The 24,215-nt window shown below is 41.8% G+C and overlaps 1 protein-coding gene across 1 annotated transcript in view; it reads right to left on the bottom strand.

The window, feature by feature from the left end:
• Nucleotides 1–18,077: 18,077 nt before the first annotated feature.
• Nucleotides 18,078–24,215, bottom strand: part of PLPP3 (phospholipid phosphatase 3) — a 79,950-nt gene continuing 73,812 nt past the window's right edge. Inside the window, exon 6 of the mRNA XM_054573704.1 lies at nucleotides 18,078–20,013. Within this exon, the coding sequence (XP_054429679.1) occupies nucleotides 19,891–20,013 (123 nt within the window). The 3' untranslated portion in view covers nucleotides 18,078–19,890. The remainder of the gene's footprint in view (nucleotides 20,014–24,215) is intronic.

Consider the following 24,215-nt stretch of genomic DNA (forward strand, 5'->3'; position numbering starts at 1 on the left):
CGATGAACCTTTGCATCTCAATCTTGACATGCAGGTCTGCTGTGTCTCAATATGCAGGTTGTTCACCAAGCAAGAATGACTAGTCTAGAGGGCAAGTAGGGACACAAATATCTGCTTGGGATCTACTTGCCAGCCCTGCATCCTATGTGGGGCTTCATCTGCCTAAAAGAAGAGGTGCCTTTTTCAAATTTTCACCAAGAATCCAAAAGGGATAACAGTCATCCTGTTAATATCAGTAACTTTAGGTGGTTGCCCATCCTAGAGTAGTTTAGAATCTACTTGCAATTTCTGTCCTTGTCTCTTTCCCCCTCAAGGCTGTAAAATTGTCTCATCCATCAAGACCAAGCCAGGCCCATAACAAGGGTTCAAGATATTTTTTTTTCCCCAGCGGAGAAAGGAAGTAGTTTAGTATAGGATTGACCAATTTGGAGTATGTGCTCATTTCCTGAAAGACCCAAGTCCCCAACGACATGTAAGTTACAGATTATATACAGGGAAAAATCACAAGACCCCATGGGTTAGCGGTTTAGAGTCACGTTAGGAGGTGGCTCATGTTGAAACCAGACCAGTTTCAAGCCAGGGCAAGTCTTGCCCTACATGGTTCAGGGCCTCCAGGCTCTTGAGTTATGCAGGGAAGAATTCAAGTCTGGGTCCAGGTGAGTTCAAAAACTAGTTTTATTTAAGTAGAGAAAGAAAGAGGCCAAGGAGCACATTCCTGGAGACAGGATCATGGGATATACCTGGAACTGGATGCCACTGCCCATTGCTCCCCTGGTTGCAAGTCTCACAGGTGGCGGCTGTGAAAGAAGTGAATGTCCATGTCTGAGTGGACAAGGATAAACTTGCAAATGAGTTGCACTCAAATGTTTACTGAATGACTAACTGAATGAATGAATGAATGAATGAACGAATGATGGCTGAGAACTAAAGAGGTGAATAACCTTTTCCAGTGTCACAAAGCTAATAATTGGAAAGGGTGGTTCAAGCCCCCAAGTCCAGAGCTTCCTTCCACAGTGTAAACCCTCCTTCCAAATATCCCTCTGGAAGCCAAGCCCTCAGGGGCACCTAGTTAGCAGTGAAGACAAGCCAGTTAAACCTAATTAATTTTGAGTACTCTCATATATTGTATTCACTTGGTCAAGTGAGGGTTACTGGCAAACAGAAATATTTAGGGAGACTCATTTTCCACCCCCAATTCATAATTCTGTCTACTCATCACTCCTCACCCAGATTTAAGAGGTGTTAACTAAGTTTGAGCAGGCTCCAGGCCTCCAGTGCCGCTTTCCTGATGGGGTTGTGCCCCTTTGATTCTTATCCTGCAAACCTAAACCAAAGTTGCTTTACCAAGAGGCTTCTTTAATGGGCTCAGGGCTAAAAGCATCTCACACTTTGGTCTTTTGGGATAATGTGATCCAGATCCCCTGATGACATGCTGCACAGGAGAAAGTGAAGAGGAATTCAGAAAACCACTACATTGGCAGCTGGGAGACCCAGGTCCCCATCCTGTTTGTGTAGGTAATTCCCTATTGGAAAAGTGAGATTTGACAGAACGACTGGGCCAGAAGTAGAGTTACTTTGCCTGAGAGGCCAACATTCTCAAGGCAGAGCTGTCTGGAAGATTTGAAAGACTATCGCAAGAAGGAAGGCTGTGATTGCTTCTTTACTCAAGGTGGGGGCTGTGCCCTCCTGAGCAGAGAGAACCTGGACATGGTCTCCAATGTTGGCTCCGTCATGTTATCACTTCGTGACCTTAAGCAAGTCGCTGATCATATCTGAGCCTCAGTTTCCACATCTGAATAATGAGGGCAAAACTTTCTACATTGAAAGGGTTTTTATTGATCACACCCTTCTTTCCTTATCTACTTATTAGTATAGTGGAGTAGGAAAAAGCAAGGGCTTTAGGCTCCCACTTGCCATGTGATCTTGGGTAAGTTACTTTTCTTAGTCTCAATTTCCTCCTTTGCAAAATACTGTCTACCTCATGGAGTTGTCACAACAACTAAAAGAAACAAAAGTTATAAAGTACTTGTTTAGCAAGTACTTTAAACAAGTATGAACTCTTACATTATGCCTGACTACTAAATTATTAAGAAAAAAGACCACAGATTACAGAGTAGAGCACCTGGACTCCAGGCCCCGTTTTTCCACTCTTGTTTTGTAACCTGAAATGATTACATACCCTCTCTGGGCCTCCATTTTTTCCCTCAGTAAAAGGAACGGATGGAGGCTCTTTAAGGGCCTTCCGGTTCTTACACTCCGTGGATTCCAGAATCTCTGCCCCTCCGAACCTGTCTGCTCCCTGCGCCAGAACTATCAATCCCTGCCTAGGGAACTACCTGCTCATCCTGCACCACAGGTTAAATCTAACTCCCTCTGGAGATACCTCCCTGAATGGCACAGAAGCAAGCAAACAAAATAAACATGGCCATTTTCCCTGCCTATAGGGTACAGGCCTGACTATATCATTCGTTTCTCTTTTTCTCTTCTTACCCAGCAAACCAGATACCCTTGGAGGGCATGACTGGGGTAGTGTAATAAAAAGAGGGTGGCCTTTGAAGGTAGGTAGGGGCCAAACCGAATTCTGTCTCTACTAGGTAGATGATGTTGGATAAGTCACTTCAGCTCTGTAAGCCTCAACTGCCTTATCTTTAAAAAGGGAGTTTATGTACATCACAGGATTGAGGATTTAATGCAGAAACAGCCAAGTTCTGGGACGTGAGAATCAGAGGCAGTCATTCGAAATGGCTGGAAGTTGCCTTTCTTTCTGGAAATGTTCCCAGGGTGTGGCACAAAGGAAGCACGAAATAAAGTGTCGGTGGACTGAACGCTGTGCATAGAAGCTGCGTGGAAATCCAAATCTCCCAACCGCCGGGCCTCCCTACGCATAAACTACCTCCACCAGCGCTTAATTAACGTTCAACCACTCTTCAGACCCGTTAGTTTCAAAACAAGAAGGGGCTGGAAGGACCCCTGCTCCTTTTGGGCCGAAGCCTGCCCCACCCTCCCATCCGAGTCGATCTCCGATTGGGGCGGCGTGGGAACTGGGGCACGGGGAAGGCCAAACAAAACCCTTTACTGCGACCTCACCGCACTCTCCCAGACACACGCACAGCTACCAAAGCATGCTGCACTTGCATCCTAAAACGTCCCGGCTGGGAATGAAAACAAGGGGATTAGATGCAAGGCGGCCTGTGGAACTCTGGCACCTCCACGCCTCCCTGCAGCCAAGTCCCGGGACCCCCATCTCTCAGCCGCCTGACCCTCAGGAAGGGACAAGAGAAGTCAGGAAAACCCCAGGACGTGAAAGAAGGACCTAGGCTCTGCAGGCCCGATAGACCCCGCCCACGAACGCGAGCCTTCCAATCGGCGCTTTTTTTCTCTGTCCAGCAACCTGATTGGACATCCGCTAGTAGCAGACGCGGGAGGAAAGCCCAGGACCAAAACAAATGGAACCCCGCCTTCCCAGGAAACTAACAAAACGGAGCAAGCGGGCAGCCGAAGTACCATTGAAAGAAACTGCGACTCATTTCCTTCAAAAACTGAGAAGATAATCCGCCCGTGAAAACAACGGCAAAGGCTATTAAGGAAGAGGAGATTGAAGAACAGAAAGTGCCCTTGGGGGGAAAATATATAAATATAAATATATATATCTCTCTCTGAAGTTTTTAAAAGAAAAATCAATACTCCGAACGCAGCAATTGGTTAACCGACGGAGATTTAATAATCCACCTATGCCATCACCCATCCCCATGCCGTTCTTTCCTTCCACAGCTTCAGGTCCAGGCTGCATCATATTTTTTACTAGGTCTCAATTCGCTAGCCACTCTCACCGATTCGTGCTTGCACCTGTCAAACCTCAAGCTGGTTAAATACAGCCCGGCTGTCCGCCCTCACCTGCGCCTCCACAGCAGCACACTGCTTGGCTGACTGGTCTCAGTAAATTCCTGATATCAAGCCCAGAACCTACTACATTTACAGAGTAGACTCCCATCCACTTTTCTGAACTATTTTGCATCTTCCTCTGTTGTCAGCCTCAACCCTCCTCCCTCATCCTTCCTCACAGCTGCGAATCTTGCTTAGGTTTTATTGAGGAAATATAAGCAATCAGACCTGAACTTCCTGGTGCCCCCGCCCCCGCATCTACATCCGCACTCGCCCTGGGCCCATTCTCGCTGCCCTCCCGCTGGGAGTTGCCAAGTGCCCTGTCTTGCCCTTCCTAGGCCTCACCTCTGCTGGTACTCGGTGCCCACACCTTTCAGGGCCCCAGCAACCCTCACTTGTCGCCTGCACCATCACCTTTCCCCTCTTGGCTAAATCATTGTCCATTGTACACAAACATTCTGTAACTTCTCCCGTCTGTAAGCAACAGCAAACGAAAACCAAACAAAAATAAAAATCTCTTTTGGTTCCATATCTTTCTCCTGCTACAGACCCATTTTTCAGCATCCCTTTACAGTGCAACCCATCAAGAAGGGTCTGCGCCACTGGTTGTCAAACCTGTTTTGTTCACCTACCCCTAAAAGAATTTTGAAAAATTATGTGCTCTAATACACATTTTAAAGCTGACATCTAAAATGGTTTATTTTAGGTTTAAATAGTTGCAAGAAAGTAACTTATGACAATTTTTATATATTATTAAAATTTGAAATAAAGGTCCTAAGTAGCTCTTTAAATGTATCTAATTGAATTTAAATATCGTAACATTTTGATACTTAGATTTACTTAAAAATATATGAAAGAGCTCTTAACAGTCAGAAATTTTGTATAGTTCTATTTATCCTCATATTTCTGTTCCATATACCTTCCTTCCAGAAATTATCCTAATGTAGATTATATGATTTAAATTCTTTTATTGATTATGAGTCATATCATATATCCTAACAAGAATATGCATCTATATGGAAAGGTAAAATATTTTTTTCCTGTAACCATATAGTTCTAAGTATTATGAAATTCCATCTGAACTGACATCATAATTATCAGTAGTATACAATTGATCAAAATAAATATATATTTTTAAAAATAATTCTTAAACATATAAAATACAATTTTATTAAAAATTCATTTCATAATGAGATATATGAGGATTTTTAAATTAGTTCATGTATCCACTGGCATATAATATTTATTGCTAGAGTGACATAGGGCTAAACATCATTCTATTCCTCTTTTTCTTATTTACAGATGTCAACACTGAGAGAACTTATTCTCAAAAATAGGAATGTGGGGAGAGTTTTATTATAGGAATGTGACTCATTCTTTGAACGCCATCTAAGCTATATTCCAAAATCACATAATGAACTACCATTAAAAATTATTCTAAAGAATATATCATCTGATAGCTAGTAAATCAGGAGCTCAATATAGGGGCTGCTGATTGCGAGGTGCCTTTTAGACATTCAAGCAGAAGCATCAAGGAACTTTGCACCTTCAATCTCCTACCGCAGGCAGAGCTGGCCCCGCGCAGGAACAGGATGTGAAAGGTGGCTGCAGAGGCTCACCCTGACCCTGCCTGCCAGTGGAAAGGGAAGAGTGCTGCCCTGGAGCCAAATGACTTCGGTTCTACTCACAGCAACAGCCCTGCTGGCTGTGTGACCTTGGACAAGTTATAAGATCTCTCTGAGCCTTACTTAGTTCCTCTCTCCCTTCCATGTAGATCCATGGAATCTGAAGGTGGGAGGAACTCGACCAGGAACACAAACTTTCTGGGTTCTTTAACTCCTTAGGATAACAAAATAACCTAGATCCAGGTACAGATGAATCTCCAGTCATGTAGTCTGATTTTTATCATTTTTTAGATTTTCAAATGTAGTAAAATACACATAACATAAAATTACAATCTTAACCATTTAAAAATGTATAGTTCACTCAGTGTTAAGTATATTCCCATTGTTTTATAACTGATTGCCAGAACATTGTTATCTTGCAAAACTGAAATCCATATCCATTAAGTAACAACTTTCCATTCCTTCCTCCCCTCAGCCTCTGGCAGCCACTATTCTGCTTTCTGTTGCTATGACTTTGACTACTCTAGATATCTCATGTAAGTGAAATTACACAGCATTTGTGTTTTTGCTTTATTTAGCATAATGTCCTCCACGTTCATCCATAATGTAGTATGTGTCAGAATTCCCTTCTTGCTAAGGCTGAGTAATATTCGATTGTAAGTGTGTATACCAACTCTAAATTTTATTCCACACTGAGATGAGATTTTTGTTTATTCAAAAAAATGTATATTGAGCACCTACTATGGTTGTGTATATATATCTGTATATGATGTACAGTGTGTGCCAAACAGATACAAAGTTCAGAGTCTAGTATAGATTTAAAGTGGACCCATTCTCCTATCCCATCTTTTCACCTATCAACCAGGCCTCTAAGTTAGAATATCAAGTTGGCACCACAATCTCAAAATTGTAGTTTGGAACCAGAGACTACCTTGTTCCATTCTCCATGAAGACAGTGCATCTCCAGATTCTTCCTCACATCCACCCAAACCTCTGTCCCACCTGTATTCATCCCTTACAATAATTGCATAGGTGTCTGTATCTCTCATGAGATTGTAAACCTATTGGCAAATAAGATTTGTATCTGTATCCCCAGCACTTTAACAAGATATTGGGCACATAAAAATGTTCAATAACTGTTTTTTAATGTTTACTCCTAAAACTGAAAAATCCCTTATTTATTTGCTCAAAATAATTCAAAATAATTTTAAAATTTCTGCTTGCCTACTTGTGCCAGGCTCTGTTCCAGGGGATGGGACTATTACAAAGAACAAAACAAGCTTGATCTGTATTCTCATGACACATTCTAGTCAAGGGGTGGGAGAATCAACAATGAGTAAAATGTGAGGCAGTGATTAGAATAGGGTGCTAGAGTAGCAAGGGTTTGGGATTATGCTGATTTCCACTGGAGGGTCAGGGAAGCCTTCTCTGCAGAAGTGTTAGTTTAGCAGAGGTCTGAAAGACAAGAAGGAGCCAAGCAGAGGAAGGTTTTAGGGAAGGGTTTTCGAGGAAGCAGGAACAGAGAGTGCAGAGGTTCTGAAGCAGAAAAGTTACACTGATGCAAGTTAAAATCATACTAGACCTATTTTAGACATAAAGAGAGAGGTGGTGATTTGCCCACCTCTCACAGAAGTGGTAGCTAGATCAGGAGTTGCGTACAGTCAGAAAGTGATAATACCTAAGGAGTTCGCAAACATTTATCAAAGCAGTTCAATCCTCTAAACTATAGAAAAAGAATAGCTTGGCTGAACTGAATCTAATACACCCCCTCACTGGACCACTTATCTCATTCATTTCCCATGGCTTTCTTCACTTTTACCATGTCCAGGTGGTGGATCCCTAAAAACCTATCTTCGACCCAGTGTCTATCCTGAGCTAGAGGTTGTAGCCCACACCTAGAAACAGAAGCTCTGTTTTGTTTTATATATTACCATATGTCCAAAACCAAAGTATTTTCTGGCACATAGTAGATACTCAATAAATATTTGTTGAATGAATGAATAAATGAACTACTGGCCTGTTTATCCAACTGCTTATTCAACAGGATGTGTTTACCTCAATGTCCCAGAAGCACGTGAAGTTCAACATATCCAAAACAGAATTACCCATCTCTACTGTTCTCTCCTCTAAACTGCCCTTTCCCTGTTTTCTCTCTCTCCGATTAGTACACACGCCACCTGATTGCCCAAGTCAGAAACCTGGGCATCACAATTGCTTTGTTCTCCCTGTTTTTCACTCATATCTAATAGGCTATGATGCCTTCCCAATTCTAACTCTTTATATTTCTAGAATCTGTCTCTGCATTTATAACCCCTCTGGGTATGGGTATGCTTTGTCTAAAATCCTTATCACTTCTCTCTTAGATTATTATTATAATAAATTAATTGTCTCATTTCCTTCTGTCTGCCTTAGGTCAATTTCTGTTCTGTACAATGTCTATAAGAGTGATGTTTTAAAATGTTTTTAAATTGTAAAATCTACATATTCATTCTATAGATGTGGAAAGTATAGAAAAACTTTAAAAAGAGAATAGAAATCACCAATAATCTCATTATGCAAAGATAACATTGTGTTTTGTTTGTTTCTTTGGTACAGTTCCTTTCAATAGTTTTGCTGTGCATTTATTTATTTAAAACCAAAATCAGAATCATTGTATTTAAGTTTTGACTTTTTGGATGATTAACATTTTATTATGAATGACTGCCTATAGATTTAAATATCATTGAATACATTTCAATGTGTTCAAATATTACATCAATTGTATGTATCAATTTATTTAATCATTTTCCAATTATTAAGCATTTATATTGTTTTCAATTTCATTACTATAAAACTGGTCTTTAATGTACATTCTTATACCTAAATTTTTGTCTTATGTTTGATTTTTCTCATGTAATAAATTCCTAGAAGTACATTTATTAGATCAAATTATATGACCATGCATAATGCTCTTGAGACTTTTGCCACGGTTTCTCAGAGTAACTTTAAAAATGCAAATCTTATCATGTTATTCTCAGCTCATTAGATATGTCAGAACTTTTGACATGGTCGTGTTGTTGGCCTAGAACACCATAATCCCCCCTCTCTTTTTGTACGTAGCTATCTCTTAGTTGTTGCATCAAATTTTAGCATTAAATATATATAAAATATCTCCATTTTAATGCTTGCAATGGGTCAGACTGTAGGCTAAAAACATTTGATTTAAATATCACAACCATTTTGCATAAATATGCTATCTCCAATGTCCAATTAAATAGAAACTCAGTTAGTGAGTGGCTTATGTATCTAAGTGGCAGAGTCGAGATTTAAACCCAGTGTATCTGACTCTAAGCCCATGTTCTTTATCAGTATGTTTATGATTTGCTTTCCCTTTGATCTTCCTGTCACCTAGTTAGATTCCTCTTCTCTGGGTTTCCGTGGTATGCTGGGCTTACCTTTGCCTTTCTGTTTGTACAGTTATCAGTCTCACATGTTAGACTGTAAATTCCTTGAGGACAGGAACTATGTCTAATTCACAGTATTGGAGCTCAGTGAATATTCATTGAATGAATGAGGAATGAATAAAAAACATTGGTTGTAGTCTTATAACTCTGACCTTGGTTTTCCTTAATTTCTGACCTTGGTTTTCCTTAATTTCCTTTGCTGTCACTAATGATGACTTTATGAGCTTGTTGCCTTGGGGGATCACCACTCATTTCCTTTAATGTCTTGATTCACGCTGGGGTCCTCCAAATGAGCAGCGGTGACATCATGGTCATAGGACTCCTCTGCCAGTGAGGGTGGACCCCAGACAGCAGCCGATGAATCAAGCAGAGGAGAAAGATGTCAGGAAGGAGTACCAGTAGAAAGTTTCTGTTTGTCCACGCATGCCAGGGTAATGAGGGGAAAGGAAACACAGAAATAGAAGGCAAAGGCTTAATCAGATGGAAAGAGACTTCTGCACAAGGCAGAACCTGGCTTTAATGGATTAAAGTGAAAATGAAAAGTAAAAATGTGGCATATAAGCTTCAGCTGGCATCAAGAGATCAGGTCCACAGGAACCATTCTTGTCCACCAAGGCTGTCCCCTTGATATCAAAACTCATTCTGCCCCTTCCTCCCAGTACCTCCAACCCAAGAGCAGTGTGCTGTTTACGTAGGTACAATAGATTCCACACCCCATGACAGGCACCTTCCACAGGAAGAGTTTCTGAGAACTGCTTGGACCACATATTCCACAGTCTGGTCACTAAAGTGGCAATTATCCTTTATTTCTCCTCTCCACTGTCACCACAAACATCACAGCAACTCCACAAATGCTACCTAAGGCTTTGTGTCACCCACTCAGAAGAAGCAGGGTGAATATGCACATACATGCATACTATGTGGACATACACACCAATCTGCATGCATATCCAGAGATACACAATTATGTATTTGCAAACATGCAAATATGCTTATACATATAATTATACACTCTCTTCCATATATATAAACTAAAGGATGCACTTGCTAGGCATCTGTTCAATCAAAAAATATTGAGTACCCACTCTGTGCTGGCCACTGTGCTCTATCCTAAGGAAACAACAAAGGATAAGACATTGTGAATGCCCTCAAGGAATTCACCATCAATAGCCAAGATAGATAGTTATATAGGCAATCAGAGAGCAAGAAGAGAGTGGAAGGCCAACAACACTATCCAATCCAACCTCTTGGCTCAGAGTTCTCCCAGTGAAGGTGGAAGCAGATCTGGCCCTTGAAGATGACTAGGAAGAAGTAGCTACATATGCAATAGCAAAGTGTGAGTTGAGAAAAATTGCAAAGCAGTTCACCATGGCTGGATTTCAGGGGATAAGGAGAAAGGTAGGTGCATCAAAAGAAGCAGAGTTAGAGAGATGGGCAAGACCCAGATTACAAAAGGAATCACGTGTTGAAATTCCCAATCTAGCAACATATCTGACTTAACTAATGTAGTACTGCCTCCCCCAGAAAAAAAAAAAAAAAACACATAGAAATCCTGCTTAAAGTATAACAGCTCCCTCCATTGCATAAGGTGTACCAGTTCTCTTTCCCCATTAATACATGGATCAGATCAAAAGAAGTTCCATAAAGCAGTATTGAAAGGAGAGTATAAAACCAAGGTGATACCCCAGGCTGAAGTTGAATTTTGAGAGGTTCATAGAGGGCAAATCACAGTCTTACATATCTACCTAAGAAGTCTGAACTATTTTCTGGAATTCTTCTTTAGTGAGTTTTAAAAGAGAGCCTGTGAGGGCCCTGGGATGACTTCCTGTCTGGAGTAAACACAAAACTGCTTTTTGGAGACCAGAGTGCATGGGATTCCCACAGAAAAACAAGACCAGCTGTAGATAAGCTCACAATAAAAAATTATCAACCATGTAAGTTCAACCTATTTAGTATACAAAATAGAAATTAAAACCCAAAGGGATTTTACTTATTCATGCTTATCAAGTTGTTAAAATGTAAAAGTCCTACAATATCAATCAGTGAGAATGAAGATCAATTGGAAATCTTATATGATACTAGCAATCATGTAAATTTGTTAGAATTACTTTGGAGAGCATTTTGGCAATAATGTCTATCAAAGTTGAGATGTACATACTCTACCAACATTTCTATGTATATTGAGACTAAAACTCTTAGTTACTTAGACAAGGAGAAAGACATATGTGTGTTCATTACTGCACTGCTTGTAACAGTGAAACACTAGAAGCAATTTAAATGTCCATCAATTTTGTAACGGATTAATAAGGTACATATGGTTTACCCATACAGTGATGTACAAGTTGGTTAAAATGAACATTCTAGATCTACATGCCATCATGTATAAATAACAAAGGCACAATGTTGAGTGGTTAGAGCAGATTATAAAATATGACTACTTTGATAATATATATTTACATATATATACAAGTAAACTCACAAAACAGTTCTATATATAGTTCATGGATGCATACGTATGTTGGGTCAACTAAGAAAACCTAGTATGAAAGTAGCACACCAGCACTGAGTATAATAGTTACATGGGGAGGGGATGAAGAGACATAAATTGTATCATAACAGCTTATTTCTTAACAACAATATTTGATCTGGAATGAATATTTTTTAATCTGTTATATCTAAGTGGTAAGCATATGGTTCCCATATTATTCTCTGTGTTATAATTTTTAAATGAATTGAAATTTAAAAATAGAAATAAGTCCCATGTGAAGGATTTTGTTCACTAGACAGGTGAGTCATGTGATTGGTATTGTGCTTTAGAAAGTTCCTTTTGGGTCCTGTGAGGACTAATTCTTATCAGAAGGCAGACAAGAGAAGGGATCCCTGGTAAAGAGACTATTGCCATGGGCTGAGAAAGAGTTAATGAGGGCTGGCAAAAGTTAGTGGCCAGGGGATAAAGGGAAGAGATGGATTTGAAAACTATTTAGGAGATAAAATTGCCAATATACAATCTGTCTTTCTCTTTTTCCTTTGATCCTTTTTTCTTTTTTTCAGAAACCTCTGTCTTTTCTCCTTTTTAATTGAACTGTGATGTAGCAATAGACAAATACATAAGTCATAAGTATAATGCTTCATACATTTTCACAAAGTGACTACCACCCACATCAAGTTCTCTCCCAGTCAACATGCCCCCCTAAAACCTGACTTTAGTAATTGTAGATGACTTTTGCCTGTTTTGAACTTCACAAAAATGAATTCACGCATGATGTATTCTTTTTGCCTGGTTTCATTCACTCAATATTATTTCTGTGAAATTTACTGATATTGATGTGCATAGCAGAAGTTTGTTCGTGTTCATTGCTAAATGGTATTCCTTGTGTGAATACTTAATTCCACGATGTAGTTACCTACTCATTTGTGGATGGGGATTTGGCTTGTTTCCAGTGTGAGGCAGTGCTTCCATGAGTATTCTTGGGCATATCTTTTGGCGAGATACATAGCTCTTTCTGTTGCATGTACATTTGCGAGTGAAATTTCCAGAGGATAGGGTACGTGTATTATTGGGTTTAGTAGATACTGCCAAAATTTTCCAAAATGGTTGTAGTACCAATTTGTGTCCCCACCAGCAGTGAATCAGAATTCCAGTTGCTTCACATCTTCACCAAAATTTGGTACTATTGGGTTTTTCGTTTTTTGTTGATTTTTAAATTTAAACAAGGATTCCACAGATGAGAAGTACATCTCATTGTGATTTTAATTTGCATTTCCTCATGACTAATACAGTTGAGAATGATTTTATACAGGATTGGGCAAAAGTAAGTTTGCAGTTGTTCATATGGAAAATAATATAATAATAAATAATAATAGAAGAATAAATTCTGTTTTATGTATTTCCAACTGTAAACCTACTTTTGTACATCCTGTATATTTATCTTTCATTTGTATGTCCCTTGTTATGAAGTTTTTAAAAAAAATGGGTTGTTTCTCTTTTTCTTATCTACAAATGGGTATTCAAAAAAACTTACCAAATCCTCCCTGATACCTAACATTCATCTCCGATACCTGGGGCCATTCCTTCCACATCTTCTTTTAGGAAGAGTGGGGAATCTGAATGTGGTTGTGTGTACTTCAGTGTTTTTGAAAATTGCAAAGGGCTATTCAAGACTAACTGTCATCATGGGAAGGACTCATAGAGAACTCTTGTGGCAATTACACAAGAAGGAGAGAGGGTCCACATGTAAAGAACATTCAAGTCTTTCTGACTCACTCCATTTTCACTCCCACAGCAGTTCATCCAGGACCCTTGACCCCGCATCACACTACCATTATTTATTCATTTATCTCTTCTCCTAGACCGACCCTTAGCAGGGCTCTTTCCATTCTTTCTGTTGGTGTAAAGAGGTTTTGGGTCCTAGGTAGATCTCAGGGAAACTACCCTCAGATGGGCCAGGTCTTCCGGCCGACATCTCTCATAGCTTCCTGTACTTTCTTTATAACACTCATTTTAGTTCTTAGTTTCATATTTGGATAACTATTTGAGTTTTTGCATTCTCCCCTCGCCTATCAAAGCCCCTCGAAGCTGACATCCCATTCATTTTATTCATCATCCTCTCTCATGAGGTTACTGGTGCATGGTACATGGTAAGTAATTAATATTAATTAACAAATAACTCGAGTGGTTTGGATCTGAGTCCCAGAGCTAACCTATCATATGGCGTGGCTTTATTTTTCCTGAAGTCCCCATGTAATGGGATTATTTCTTCTTGAGACTGCTTTAGTCCATCAGGTGCTATTGGAAAGACGTAATAAAAGAACTGGAAAACTCATGGTGAGGGGATACTTGGGGTCTGGTCTCACTAGTTTTTCCACTAACTTGCTGTATGTTTCTCTTCTCCTGCCAGCAAGTTATTTTGTCTACCTGAACCTACATTCTCCTAGATTTGAAGGGAAGAACTTGGACTCTGGCCTTACGTGTCTCCCAAGCTGCATCTTGGGGCCCAATGTTACATTTTCATTTATAGCACAGTGCTGAGAAAGTACTGAGCTAGTGCAGGGGCCTGACTGGGGTTGTCTAGCAGCAAAAAGCAGGCTGATATTGGTGGCAGAAAAGGAAGCCACAAGCCACATGGGTTTATTCCCAGTCCCTAAAACCAAACGGACTTTTCTTATGGACTTTGAAATTGCTTGGGACCAATGATTCCTTTTTCTCTTCCATTTTCTCTTTTGAAAAAAATTTCTGTTAACTGTTATTCTATGTCTCTCCAATCATCGACTTTTGGGAGCACATCACTTGTTCTTGAGTTCTGTAGGTTTACACATGGAGAACAATTATGCCTTGAGATGCATTAAACCTAGAACCTTATCCTTACTTGATTTAGACAATGTAGTTTGGATGATGAGATTTGGAACTTCTGAGGTGAGATTTAGATGACATTTTGGATTTAGAGTTGATGCTGCAGCGTGCTGAGATTTGAGGGAATATTGCCGTACTTTGCATGTGGAACGTATGTGAATCTTTGAGGCTGACCTTGTGGTAGGCAGAATAATGGCCCCCTTTGAGATATCCATGTCCTAATTCCGGCACCTGTTGATACACTGTGACATGGCAAAGGAGAATTAAGGAGGCAGATGGAATCCAGGTTGCTAATCCGTTTACATTTACATAGGTGGATTATCCTGGATTATCCAAGTGGGGCCAATGTAATCAGCAGGGCCCTATATGTGTTAAGAGTGGCAGAAGGGAGGAACAGGGGAGATGGCACAGTGAGAAGGATGGGGCCTGTTCTTGCTTGGCTTTGAAGATGGAAGAACAGGTACAGAAACCAAGGAATGTAAATGGCCTCTAGAAGCTGGAAAAGGCCAGAAAACAGCTTCTCCACTAGAGCCCCCAGATCTGGAGGATAATAAAGTGTGTGTTCTTTTCATTCACCAAGTTTGTGGTCATTTGTTAGAACAGCAACAGAAAATGAATACAAGTACTGGCCTGCAGTTTATTCTTCTAGTATCTTAGGTGAGTTGTTTCATCTTTTCCTTCTTTAGTATTCTTTAGTTTTCAAAAAAATAACTGCTTATAAGGATCAAAATTTTTGAAGTGGCCCTGACCGATATGGCTTGGTTGGGCGTCATCCTGCAAAGCGAAAGATCACCAGTGTGATTCCCGGCCAGGACACGTGCCTGGGTTGCAGGTTCAGTCCCTGGTTGGGAAGCATATGAGAGGCAATCAACTGATATTTCTCTTTCACATTAATATTTCTCTCCCTCTCTTTCTCCCTCCCTCCCTCCCCTTCTCTCTAAAAATAAATAAATATTTTTTTAAAAAAATTGAAAAACCAGGCATATAGGTGGCTCAGTAAATGTGAATTTCCAGCTTCCCCTCTGCTTCCAGGTTTAGGAAAGACAGGGAAAGAAGAGGGGCCAAATACTCTTCTCAGCAGTGTACCCCACTTTCTTTGATGTTGGCTATGTGAAAAAAATCCCTCAGTGAGCTCCCCAAACACACCTTATCTGAGCAATGCTCCACATCTGCCTTTGGGGAACCCACAGCTCCTCCATTCATGGTGAAACCCCTTTTAGAATACAAAAGCTCTTTAGAAGGGCCTGAGGCCTGATCTTGTCAGTTCCAGTCAAGATGAGGAGCAGGTGGAAGCTGCGCTCCCCTCTACCATGACCACATCAAAATTACACCTAAATTATGGAACAATCAACCTCCATATTCTGAATGGAAGTCCTTAACTAAGGATATAAAGAACCCACATCAAGCATGGTAGGAGGGGCAAACATGTGAACAGGCTGACTCTGTACGCATGTGTGGCGGTTGGGAATTGGGAGGAATATAGCAGCTGTGGAGGTCCCCCGAGAAGCAAGGGGTCTCAACCCCACACCAGGATACCAGTGCCAACAAGAGGGGTCCTCATAACATCTGGCTGTGAAAAAATAGGGCCAGAATGGGTGAGAGGGAAGGCTGCTGAAAACCCAGGCATCTTCTTAAAGGGCCAGCACACAAAGTCTGGATCCCAGGTACAAACTTTGGGCTCTGTAGGAGGGTTAAGGCTTGGAGGACACCAGAGGCATACAGAAAAAACTGAGTTCTTTGACTTTGCAGTTAGGTCCAGAGGGATGGCCGCCATTGTCCCTGTGTTAAGTCCTCCTCCTTGCCACTTCAGCCAAATATTAACCTGCATTAGCCTGGTGAACTCCATCAGCCTCACCCTGACAGCTCCAAGACCCCACCTTGCCCAACTCATATACCACCAGAGGCTTTTTCAGGGGCTGAGCCTCTTGGGCAGCTGGCAGGCAGGTTTTTTGCTGGCCTGCCCTAGGCCTGGCGGCAGTGGCAGCAACATGGGTTTGTAACATGTCCCTCTCCCATGCACATCCAGGCCCAGCATAGGCAGCTACCAACCAGATTGCTTTCTAGGTCCTCAGAGGTAGATCTGGGCTGGCCACAGCCAGCACCTGACATTGATCTGCACCGGTGTCCCTCCCAAGGGGACTCAAAATCAACACACCTGGTGGCTGACTTCAGACAAAGCACTGCCCAATTTGCTCCACAAGCAGCACACCCAAAGGGAGGTCTCAGCAGGCCCTAAGACCCATTGGGGCAAATCTGAATCTGAACACCATGGGGTGTTCTCCTACATAGAAGTTCATATGTTGTAGTTGCGACCAATCCTCACAACCTGAGGGTCACTTCCACCCTCAAGCAATCAAGGCTCAACTACAACAGGAGGGCTCACATAACCCACGCAAGGAACTCTCATGAAGCACCAAGCACTGGTGATCAGGGAGACTGGGCCACTGGGTCCCACAGGACACCTACTACATAAGGCCTCTCTGCTAGGACTGACATAGCAGATCTACCTAAAAGATAAAAACAGACAGAGAGGCAGCCCAAGTGGGGAGACAAAGATGCATGCCTCAAATGAAGGAAGAGGAGAAATCCCTAGAAAAAGAACTAAATGAAATGGAGGCAAACAATCTACCAGATATAGAGTTCAAAACAATGGTTATAAGGATGCTTAAGGAACTTAGGGGCGAATAGATCAATTCAGTGAGAATGTCAACAAAGAGCTGGTAAGCTTAAAAAAAGGACATGGAAACCATAAAAAAAAAAAATCACCAGTCAGAAATGAAGAATAACTGAAATGAAGAATATACTAAGAGGGAATCAACAGCAGATTTGATGAAACAGAGGATCAAATCAATGATTTGGAAAACAAGGTAGCAGAAAACACCCAATCAGAAGAACAAAATAGTAATAATTTTTAAAAATGAGGATGGTTTAAAGGACCCCTGGGACAACATCAAGTGTAACAACATTGCATCATAGGGTTACCAGAAGGAGAAAAGAGAGCAAGGGTTATTTATAAGAGCCAAGACACGGAAGCAACCCAAGTGCCCATGAAAAGGAGTGGATAAAGATGTGGTACATAAATACAATGGAATTATTACTTGGCAATAAAAAAAGAATGAAATCTTAGCACTTGTGACACACAGATGGACCTAGAAGGTATTATGCTAAGTGAAAAAAGTCTGACAGAGAAAGACAATGTATGATTTCACTTATATGTGGAATCTAAAGAACAAAACAAATGAACAAAACAGAAACAGACTCATAGATACGGAGAACAGACAGTTACCAGATAGGAGGGGGATTGAGAGGTTCGGTGAAAAAAGATGAAGATACCAAGTACAATTGGTAGTTACAAAATAGTCACAGGGATGTAAAGTACAGCACAGGGAATATAGTCAATAATATTGTAATAACTACATATGGTGCCAGGTGGGTACTCGACTTACAGGGGGACCACTCTGTAAATTGTTTAACTGTCTAATCACTATGCTGTACACCTGAAACCAATACAAAACAATATTGAATGTTAACTATAATTGAAAAAAAGAAGAGGAGCCTGAGATGAGAGCAGAACCAGAGCCTTGCTTGGCAAATAGGCTTTCAGTGACAAAGAGCAGCCTAGACATCTGTACCCAGACGATGACCACCATATTTCCCACAGAAGCGATCAGGCAGCCGGACCCTGAGTTGAGACAAGCCCACTCACAGCAGAAGGGTCTGCTATTACACATACATCCAAGACAAACATCCCTCAGACATTCCAGGCTTCCAACTTCCTTTATTAGTTGTGTTATGAGCTTTTATTTAAAAAGCACATTTAATACAAGTATAGTTTCGCAGATACAAGTTTTCACTTTGTATTCTACAAAAGTCTTTGAATATTATTCTCTTTACAAAATGGAACCTTACAAAAATACTGACAATTTAATGTTTTTATACAGTTTTCTCTAGTTGCAGTTATTTCTTTTATTGTAAAACAATGTCTACCACAGAACTACAATATTTTAGTTGATATTAAAAAAATTAACTCAATGCTTTTTTAAGCAGCTAATGAAGTAACACAGGTCGAGACACAGTTTATAATCATAGTGGATATAGCTAAAATTGTTTCAGAAATAATATTTTACATAGTTAACTTTTAATGTTTTATACATTATTTATATAATATTTATATATAAAAATCATAGCTTGCTATAAGTTGAAATGACAGGACGGCTTCTGTGGTAAAGATGTGCTTGTGGTTGATCCGTGTGGTTACATTTAACCCTTTGAAAGGTTTGCATCCAAGATCTGAAAGCATTTCTTCCTTCCTCCTTTTCCCAAAGGTTCAGTAGAAGGGGTCCTGTCTACTGCCTAGAGTGGACCTTACGTGGGAGGACACTTATGGATAGAGGATGAGAACTCTCTACGGAGATTTAACCCACATGTTCTGCCCAGCAGAACCTATCAAGAACTGCCCTAGAGATCAACCCCAAGACAATAGTGCTTTACACAGCTTAGCAAGAGCGACTCCCACAGAGACCTCGTCAGCTCTGTTATCTGGAAGGGCAGCCTCTCAGGCATGAGGCCATCTGCTACTCTGGCTCATTCTGAGTTTGAGTAGCCAAAAGGCTGGTTCATTTTTCATTCTTGCCCCTTCACTCCCCCATCTCTTTTACGGAAGGCTGCTTTCCATCAACCGGTGGCAGGCCATGCCTTGGCTCGTCTCTGGACCCTCACAGGAAATCCCGGTGGGCACAGAGCAAGGATTTCAAGGGAAAAAGCAGTAACCAGAGCTAACCATGACTAAGAGCGTGCAAGTGCCCAGGTGATTGATGTACAACATCAGCATCCTGCAACCGATGTTTCAACATCACAGGATGGTCCATCAAAAGAAGACAAATGAGGGCCTGTACCCTCAAATTCTTCTGAAATTGTGCTATTTGTGAAATTCACTCATCCACAAAGAGTCTCCTAATCACTAACGTGAGGGACTGTGGTGCTGGCCTGTGGGCCAAGAAGTGAGTGATAGGTTTTAGGTCTAAGAATCTGGATTCAGGATCTGATCATTTGACTGAGCATTTGCTCTTTCTTTATGCCCCCCTCCCCTCCCCCCCTCCCCAAACCAAACCCTTCCTGAACCAAAGTCACAGTAGAAGACAGAGTGGTGTGGACAGAGAGACGCTAGAGGGGAGTCCCCAATGGCTATTTTCTTGCTTCAGTGCTATTTCTGACATCATGTGCTACAATGTTAATTTAAGCTTTTCTCACAGGCCTGGGATGCCTCAGGTCACAAAGGTGACTGTCAGACTCTGCTCAAAGCCTTTTAGTGTTTGTTCCAGAACAAGCCCGTGTTCATTAGAACATGAACACATAAACCAATTGCACATCCAGGATTCCGGCACTTGGTGTTAGTTTGCTGTTGTTTCCATATAGGTGAACACTACCTATTTTGGAAGGCCACAAAGTAAGACATTTTTTTTTTCCTTTTAAAAATCAGTCGGGTAAAAAAAGTTTTTCCCTACATTCTACTGTCTGATGAGATTGGAGAGCAGCAAGACCTTGCTGTCAGCAGTCATTTTACAAAAACAGCTCAGGAGGTGGGTGGCACCTACACCATGTTGTGGTGATTGTTCCTGTCAATAATGTCCACAGGTGAGAGGATTTCCTTCCTGATAGGGGGAGACAGGGAGAGTGCCGTCTTGGTCTTGAAGAGGTCAGACACGAAGAAAACCTAGAAGGACAAATCAGAGATCCAAATCAGAAATCGGCATTTGGGGTTTGGGGACAACAAATGAAGGCGACAAGAACACGGACTTTAGGAACAGGGGATCCCAAACCATAGGCCTTTGAATAGGGATGGACCATAGAGGTCATAGAGTCCAACTCTCACTATACAGCTAGGGAAATGGAGGCCCAGAGAAGACCCATGACATGCCCCGGGTTGTACAGCTATCGGAGGATGGAATTCAGTTCTGCGGACTCCCAGCTCAGTGCTCCCTGTCTTCAACCGCCCCCCGCCCCACTTCCTTATTTCTCAAGGCAAACAAACAGCAGTGAAAGATAAGTTCCCAAACAGAGGAAGCAAGTTCTAATTGGTCCGTCATTAATCCATGATAATTTCCCTTGCCTCACAAAAGGCTACAGGGTGTAACCAGAAGAGATCAGCCACTATGAATTCCTATCAGCAGGAGCTGGAGTAAGGAAGCAGTTGTGACCACTTTTCCTGACATCAACAATTTGACGAGGGTCAAGAAGCCAGGGTCTCATTGCTGAGGGAGTCAGCAACTAACCCAGAGGAAAGGTCAATGAAAACTCGCCTATCGTGTCTTTCAAGTCCTTCCTCCTTCTGAGCAAGCAACCTCACTGAGTCTCTCTTGAATCCCTGAGGAACACTTACTGAGCACACACTTGCAAGGGTGTAAAGATGGCTCAGGCATAGCTCCTACTAGCTACGCCGTGTCTCAACTAGCTTCCGATGAAAGATTCAAGAGCTTGATGAGTTACTAGAGTAAGAAAAATTTATGCTGTGTATCAGATGGCAAAGTAAATACAGACATCAGTTTGAGCCATTTAGCAACAGGAGTCTATATTAAGTAACCATAAGCGGCACCTATCAGTCATAAAATGTAATAGGAAACATGCGGCTGGGTTTCCAAGGGGGGAATACAACACTTCCAAAGCTCCTCTGACAGCTTTCTGGATGGAAAAGTCTTTGTCCTGCAGAGGGGAATGGTCTTGCTATTAATGATGGCACCATGACTTCAGTCAGGACACATTTTGGGCAAGAAAATAAAGTTCATAATGAAATCAACAACATAGGTCAAGCAGCCAGGGACTGGATATACTAAGAACTTGGAGCATTTGCTGAACCAACTGCCACAATGTCCCTTCTGTAGTAATACAACAAGCAACAAAGTGCTACAAAAACCACAGCGAGAAACTGGTGATGCTGATTAACCCAGAAGAACTGGGTGGCTAGAAGACAGAGTATAGCAGAGACTTTCTGATCACCATTAAACACTTGACTCCCTTTTGAATTTTAGGCCCGTCACATGAATTGTTTCCACGTATTACCTACTGAAATATTTAATTACTATTTTGTTTTTTGTAAAAAGAAAGAAGGCCAGGCTATTCCTATGCTACTGTAAGAAAGTGAGATATTAGCCATGAAATGTAAGATTATAATACATTCATAGTCCGAGGGCTCTCGAATGTACCATTTGCAAAGGAAAAAATTCAGCTTTGTGTCCTTGTCTTTTCTAGGGAGGCATGAGCAGCGAGAACTGCAGCCCAGGAAAGCTTGTCTCCTGGCCAGAGTCAGACCCAAGCACCAGGAATGAAAAGGTCTGTAGGTTGGCCCTGCCGGAAGGCTCTAGACTCCCCTGTGCAGGACCTTTATAAGCACTCAAGAGAAGGAGTTCTCACATGCTCCTATAAAGAACTACTGAAAAACATGATTGAAGTTAAATGTGCAGATAAATAAACTTTTCGATTCTCCTCTGACAGGGTCCAGAGCCAATGTCCTCCTCTCTACATGGAAATTACCTTCCCCTCCCTCCTTCACTTTGTCCAGAGGAAGGTTTCAATCACTCCTTCCATCGCTGGATTTTGACTAATCCAGGAGCTTGTTTTACCAAATAAACTCTTACAACTGTCATTTGAGAGGTCTTTCTTCCAGCCTCCATCCCATCTGCTGAGGGCAAATGGAGCAGGGGATAGTCCACCACCCCCAAATAAACATCCTCTCTCCAAGATCCTAACACCACCTTAATCTAGTCGTTTCTTTCCCAATTTAATTTTCTGAGCACACATCCACTACATACTAGGGCTTCCATTTCCTAACTGCAAGATAGGAACAACATGAAAGTGAAAGGCAACATGTACTTGAGAAGACCTAAACTGATGTCTGGTACATAGTTCAATAAAAGGTGCTTCTTTCTGTAATTCGCAGGGCACTAAAGTGACTACTGAACCTAGTGATGGCCATGCCCTCTCCTGTCTCCAAAACTTTGTAGACCAGCCTTAACTCTTAGATGGGAGGCTTCTTGAGGATGGAGCCTTGAACCTAATCCCCCTATATCACCTACAGCACTCAGCAGTAAGCCTTGCACACAACAGGGGCTCAACAAATGTTTGTTGTTAAATTTCTAACCTCCTCTCTACTGAAAGCAAGTGTTCTGGCCTTGGATCCTATCAGCGCATTTGACGCCTACGGACCACATTCTCACACACCACACACACACACACAGCCCAGCGGCGAGATGAAAAGTTGAGTCAGGTCCAGCAGAATCCTCCCCCCAACCCCCCACCCCCAAAGCTATATTTCACTTTCAGCGTGGCTTGAGGTTACACAAACACTTTTTTGGGATCATGAAACATGATCCTGTCAAGGCTCAAACAGGGCTCAGTCTTCCTAATGCTTGGACAGCAGAACACAGAAAGGACTAGTAAGAGTGAAAATGTCTTGGCTTGGAGCAGTTCCATTTCCTATAGAAGATGATTTCTACCCAGAAAGAAAACCCAGATGGCCAGGCTAGGGAGGGTCTGTATAAATTAGGTAGTTATCTTAGGTCTATGGAACAAATCCACTCCCAGACTCAGTCCTACTCCACAGATCTTCCCCCGACTAGAAGAGAGAACACATCAAACAATACATAGTCTCAGCAAACACAAAACCTATGCCTGAAGCTCCAAGAAGACTTCTAAGTTAACCTACCCTGATATATGCTTTCAATTCCATCTCTCCTTTTGCTTGCACTTTATAAACTGTTTTCTTGAAAAACACAATCAATAAACACTTATTGAACATTTGTTCTGTGCAAAGTCCTGGGATTATAAAAATAAATATACGCAAGACAGTGTACTTTGTCCTCCAAGAGCTCACAGGGCAATCTGGGTAAATAGGCCACTACAATTGAAGAGTTTTAAGGATTATGATAGGGGGAAGCCAGGGTGTTAAAGGAGCACAGAGAATGGCCTTCTAACCCAGGCTGAAGGGGAGGGCCTTAGAAGGCTTTCCCCAGAGGAGGTATATTTGAGCTTAGCTTTGAAGGATAAGTAGGAGTTAGCCAGGTGGTGAATGCCAGGAATGTTGTTCTAGGCAAAGGGAGCAGTTTGTGCACAGGCGCCGCAGTGAGTACAGCACGTTCAGGAGCTGCAGGGAGCTCAGCATGGCCAGGGCCAAACAGTTGATGAGGCTGGAGAGGAGACAGCCAGATCTTGAGAAGCCTTCTAGAACGTGTTAAGGAACTCGGACCCTATCTATTGGCCTTCGGAGCCATTGCCAAAGCTGAATCAGGAGAGCAGTGTGTTGGGAAGACTTGCACTAAGACTGCGATGGTATCTAAGATAGAGAGGGAGTAAGAAAGGGTGCAGAGAACCAATAGGCAGGGGTACCAGTCAGGACACTATTGCAGAATCTAGGAGAGGATGAGTCCTGAACTATAACCAAGCGGTACAAAGAAGAGGAGACGGTTTCTGAAATGCTGAGGACAGAACTGCATGCAGTGAGTGGAGGCGGTGTGCATGCGTGCAGCGGGAACTAGTGCACTTCTCTCCGGTTCTGTTTTCACTTCTAGAAATCTTTGCACTGGTTCCCATCAAAACTCTTAAAGTTTAGGTAAGTATGGTAGTGAAAAAAAAATGTAGCTCTGCTTTCCTCTGCCTTCTAGTATTTTGGCTCCCCCTGATATTGTCTTGGGGAAGTGGCTCTGCCCTCCTCCTGGGTCAAAATGGCAGGCTGGCCTGTGATCCAATTGACTCAAGCACTCAGGACCATGTAGCCCTTCCAGCAAGAACAAGACTACACACAAACAAGGCAACTGCAGGCTGGAGGGGGGGTCCCATTCACTATGATGAGGAGCTGAGAAATGTACAAGGAGTCCCCTTGCAAATGACAACTGTCGCTATTGTACCACTGGGTCACTATCTCCC

Source organism: Pteronotus mesoamericanus, unplaced genomic scaffold (genome assembly GCF_021234165.1).
Source record: "Pteronotus mesoamericanus isolate MK-2021 breed Mesoamerican mustached bat unplaced genomic scaffold, CSHL_Meso_final contig_105, whole genome shotgun sequence".
NCBI lineage: Eukaryota > Metazoa > Chordata > Mammalia > Chiroptera > Mormoopidae > Pteronotus > Pteronotus mesoamericanus.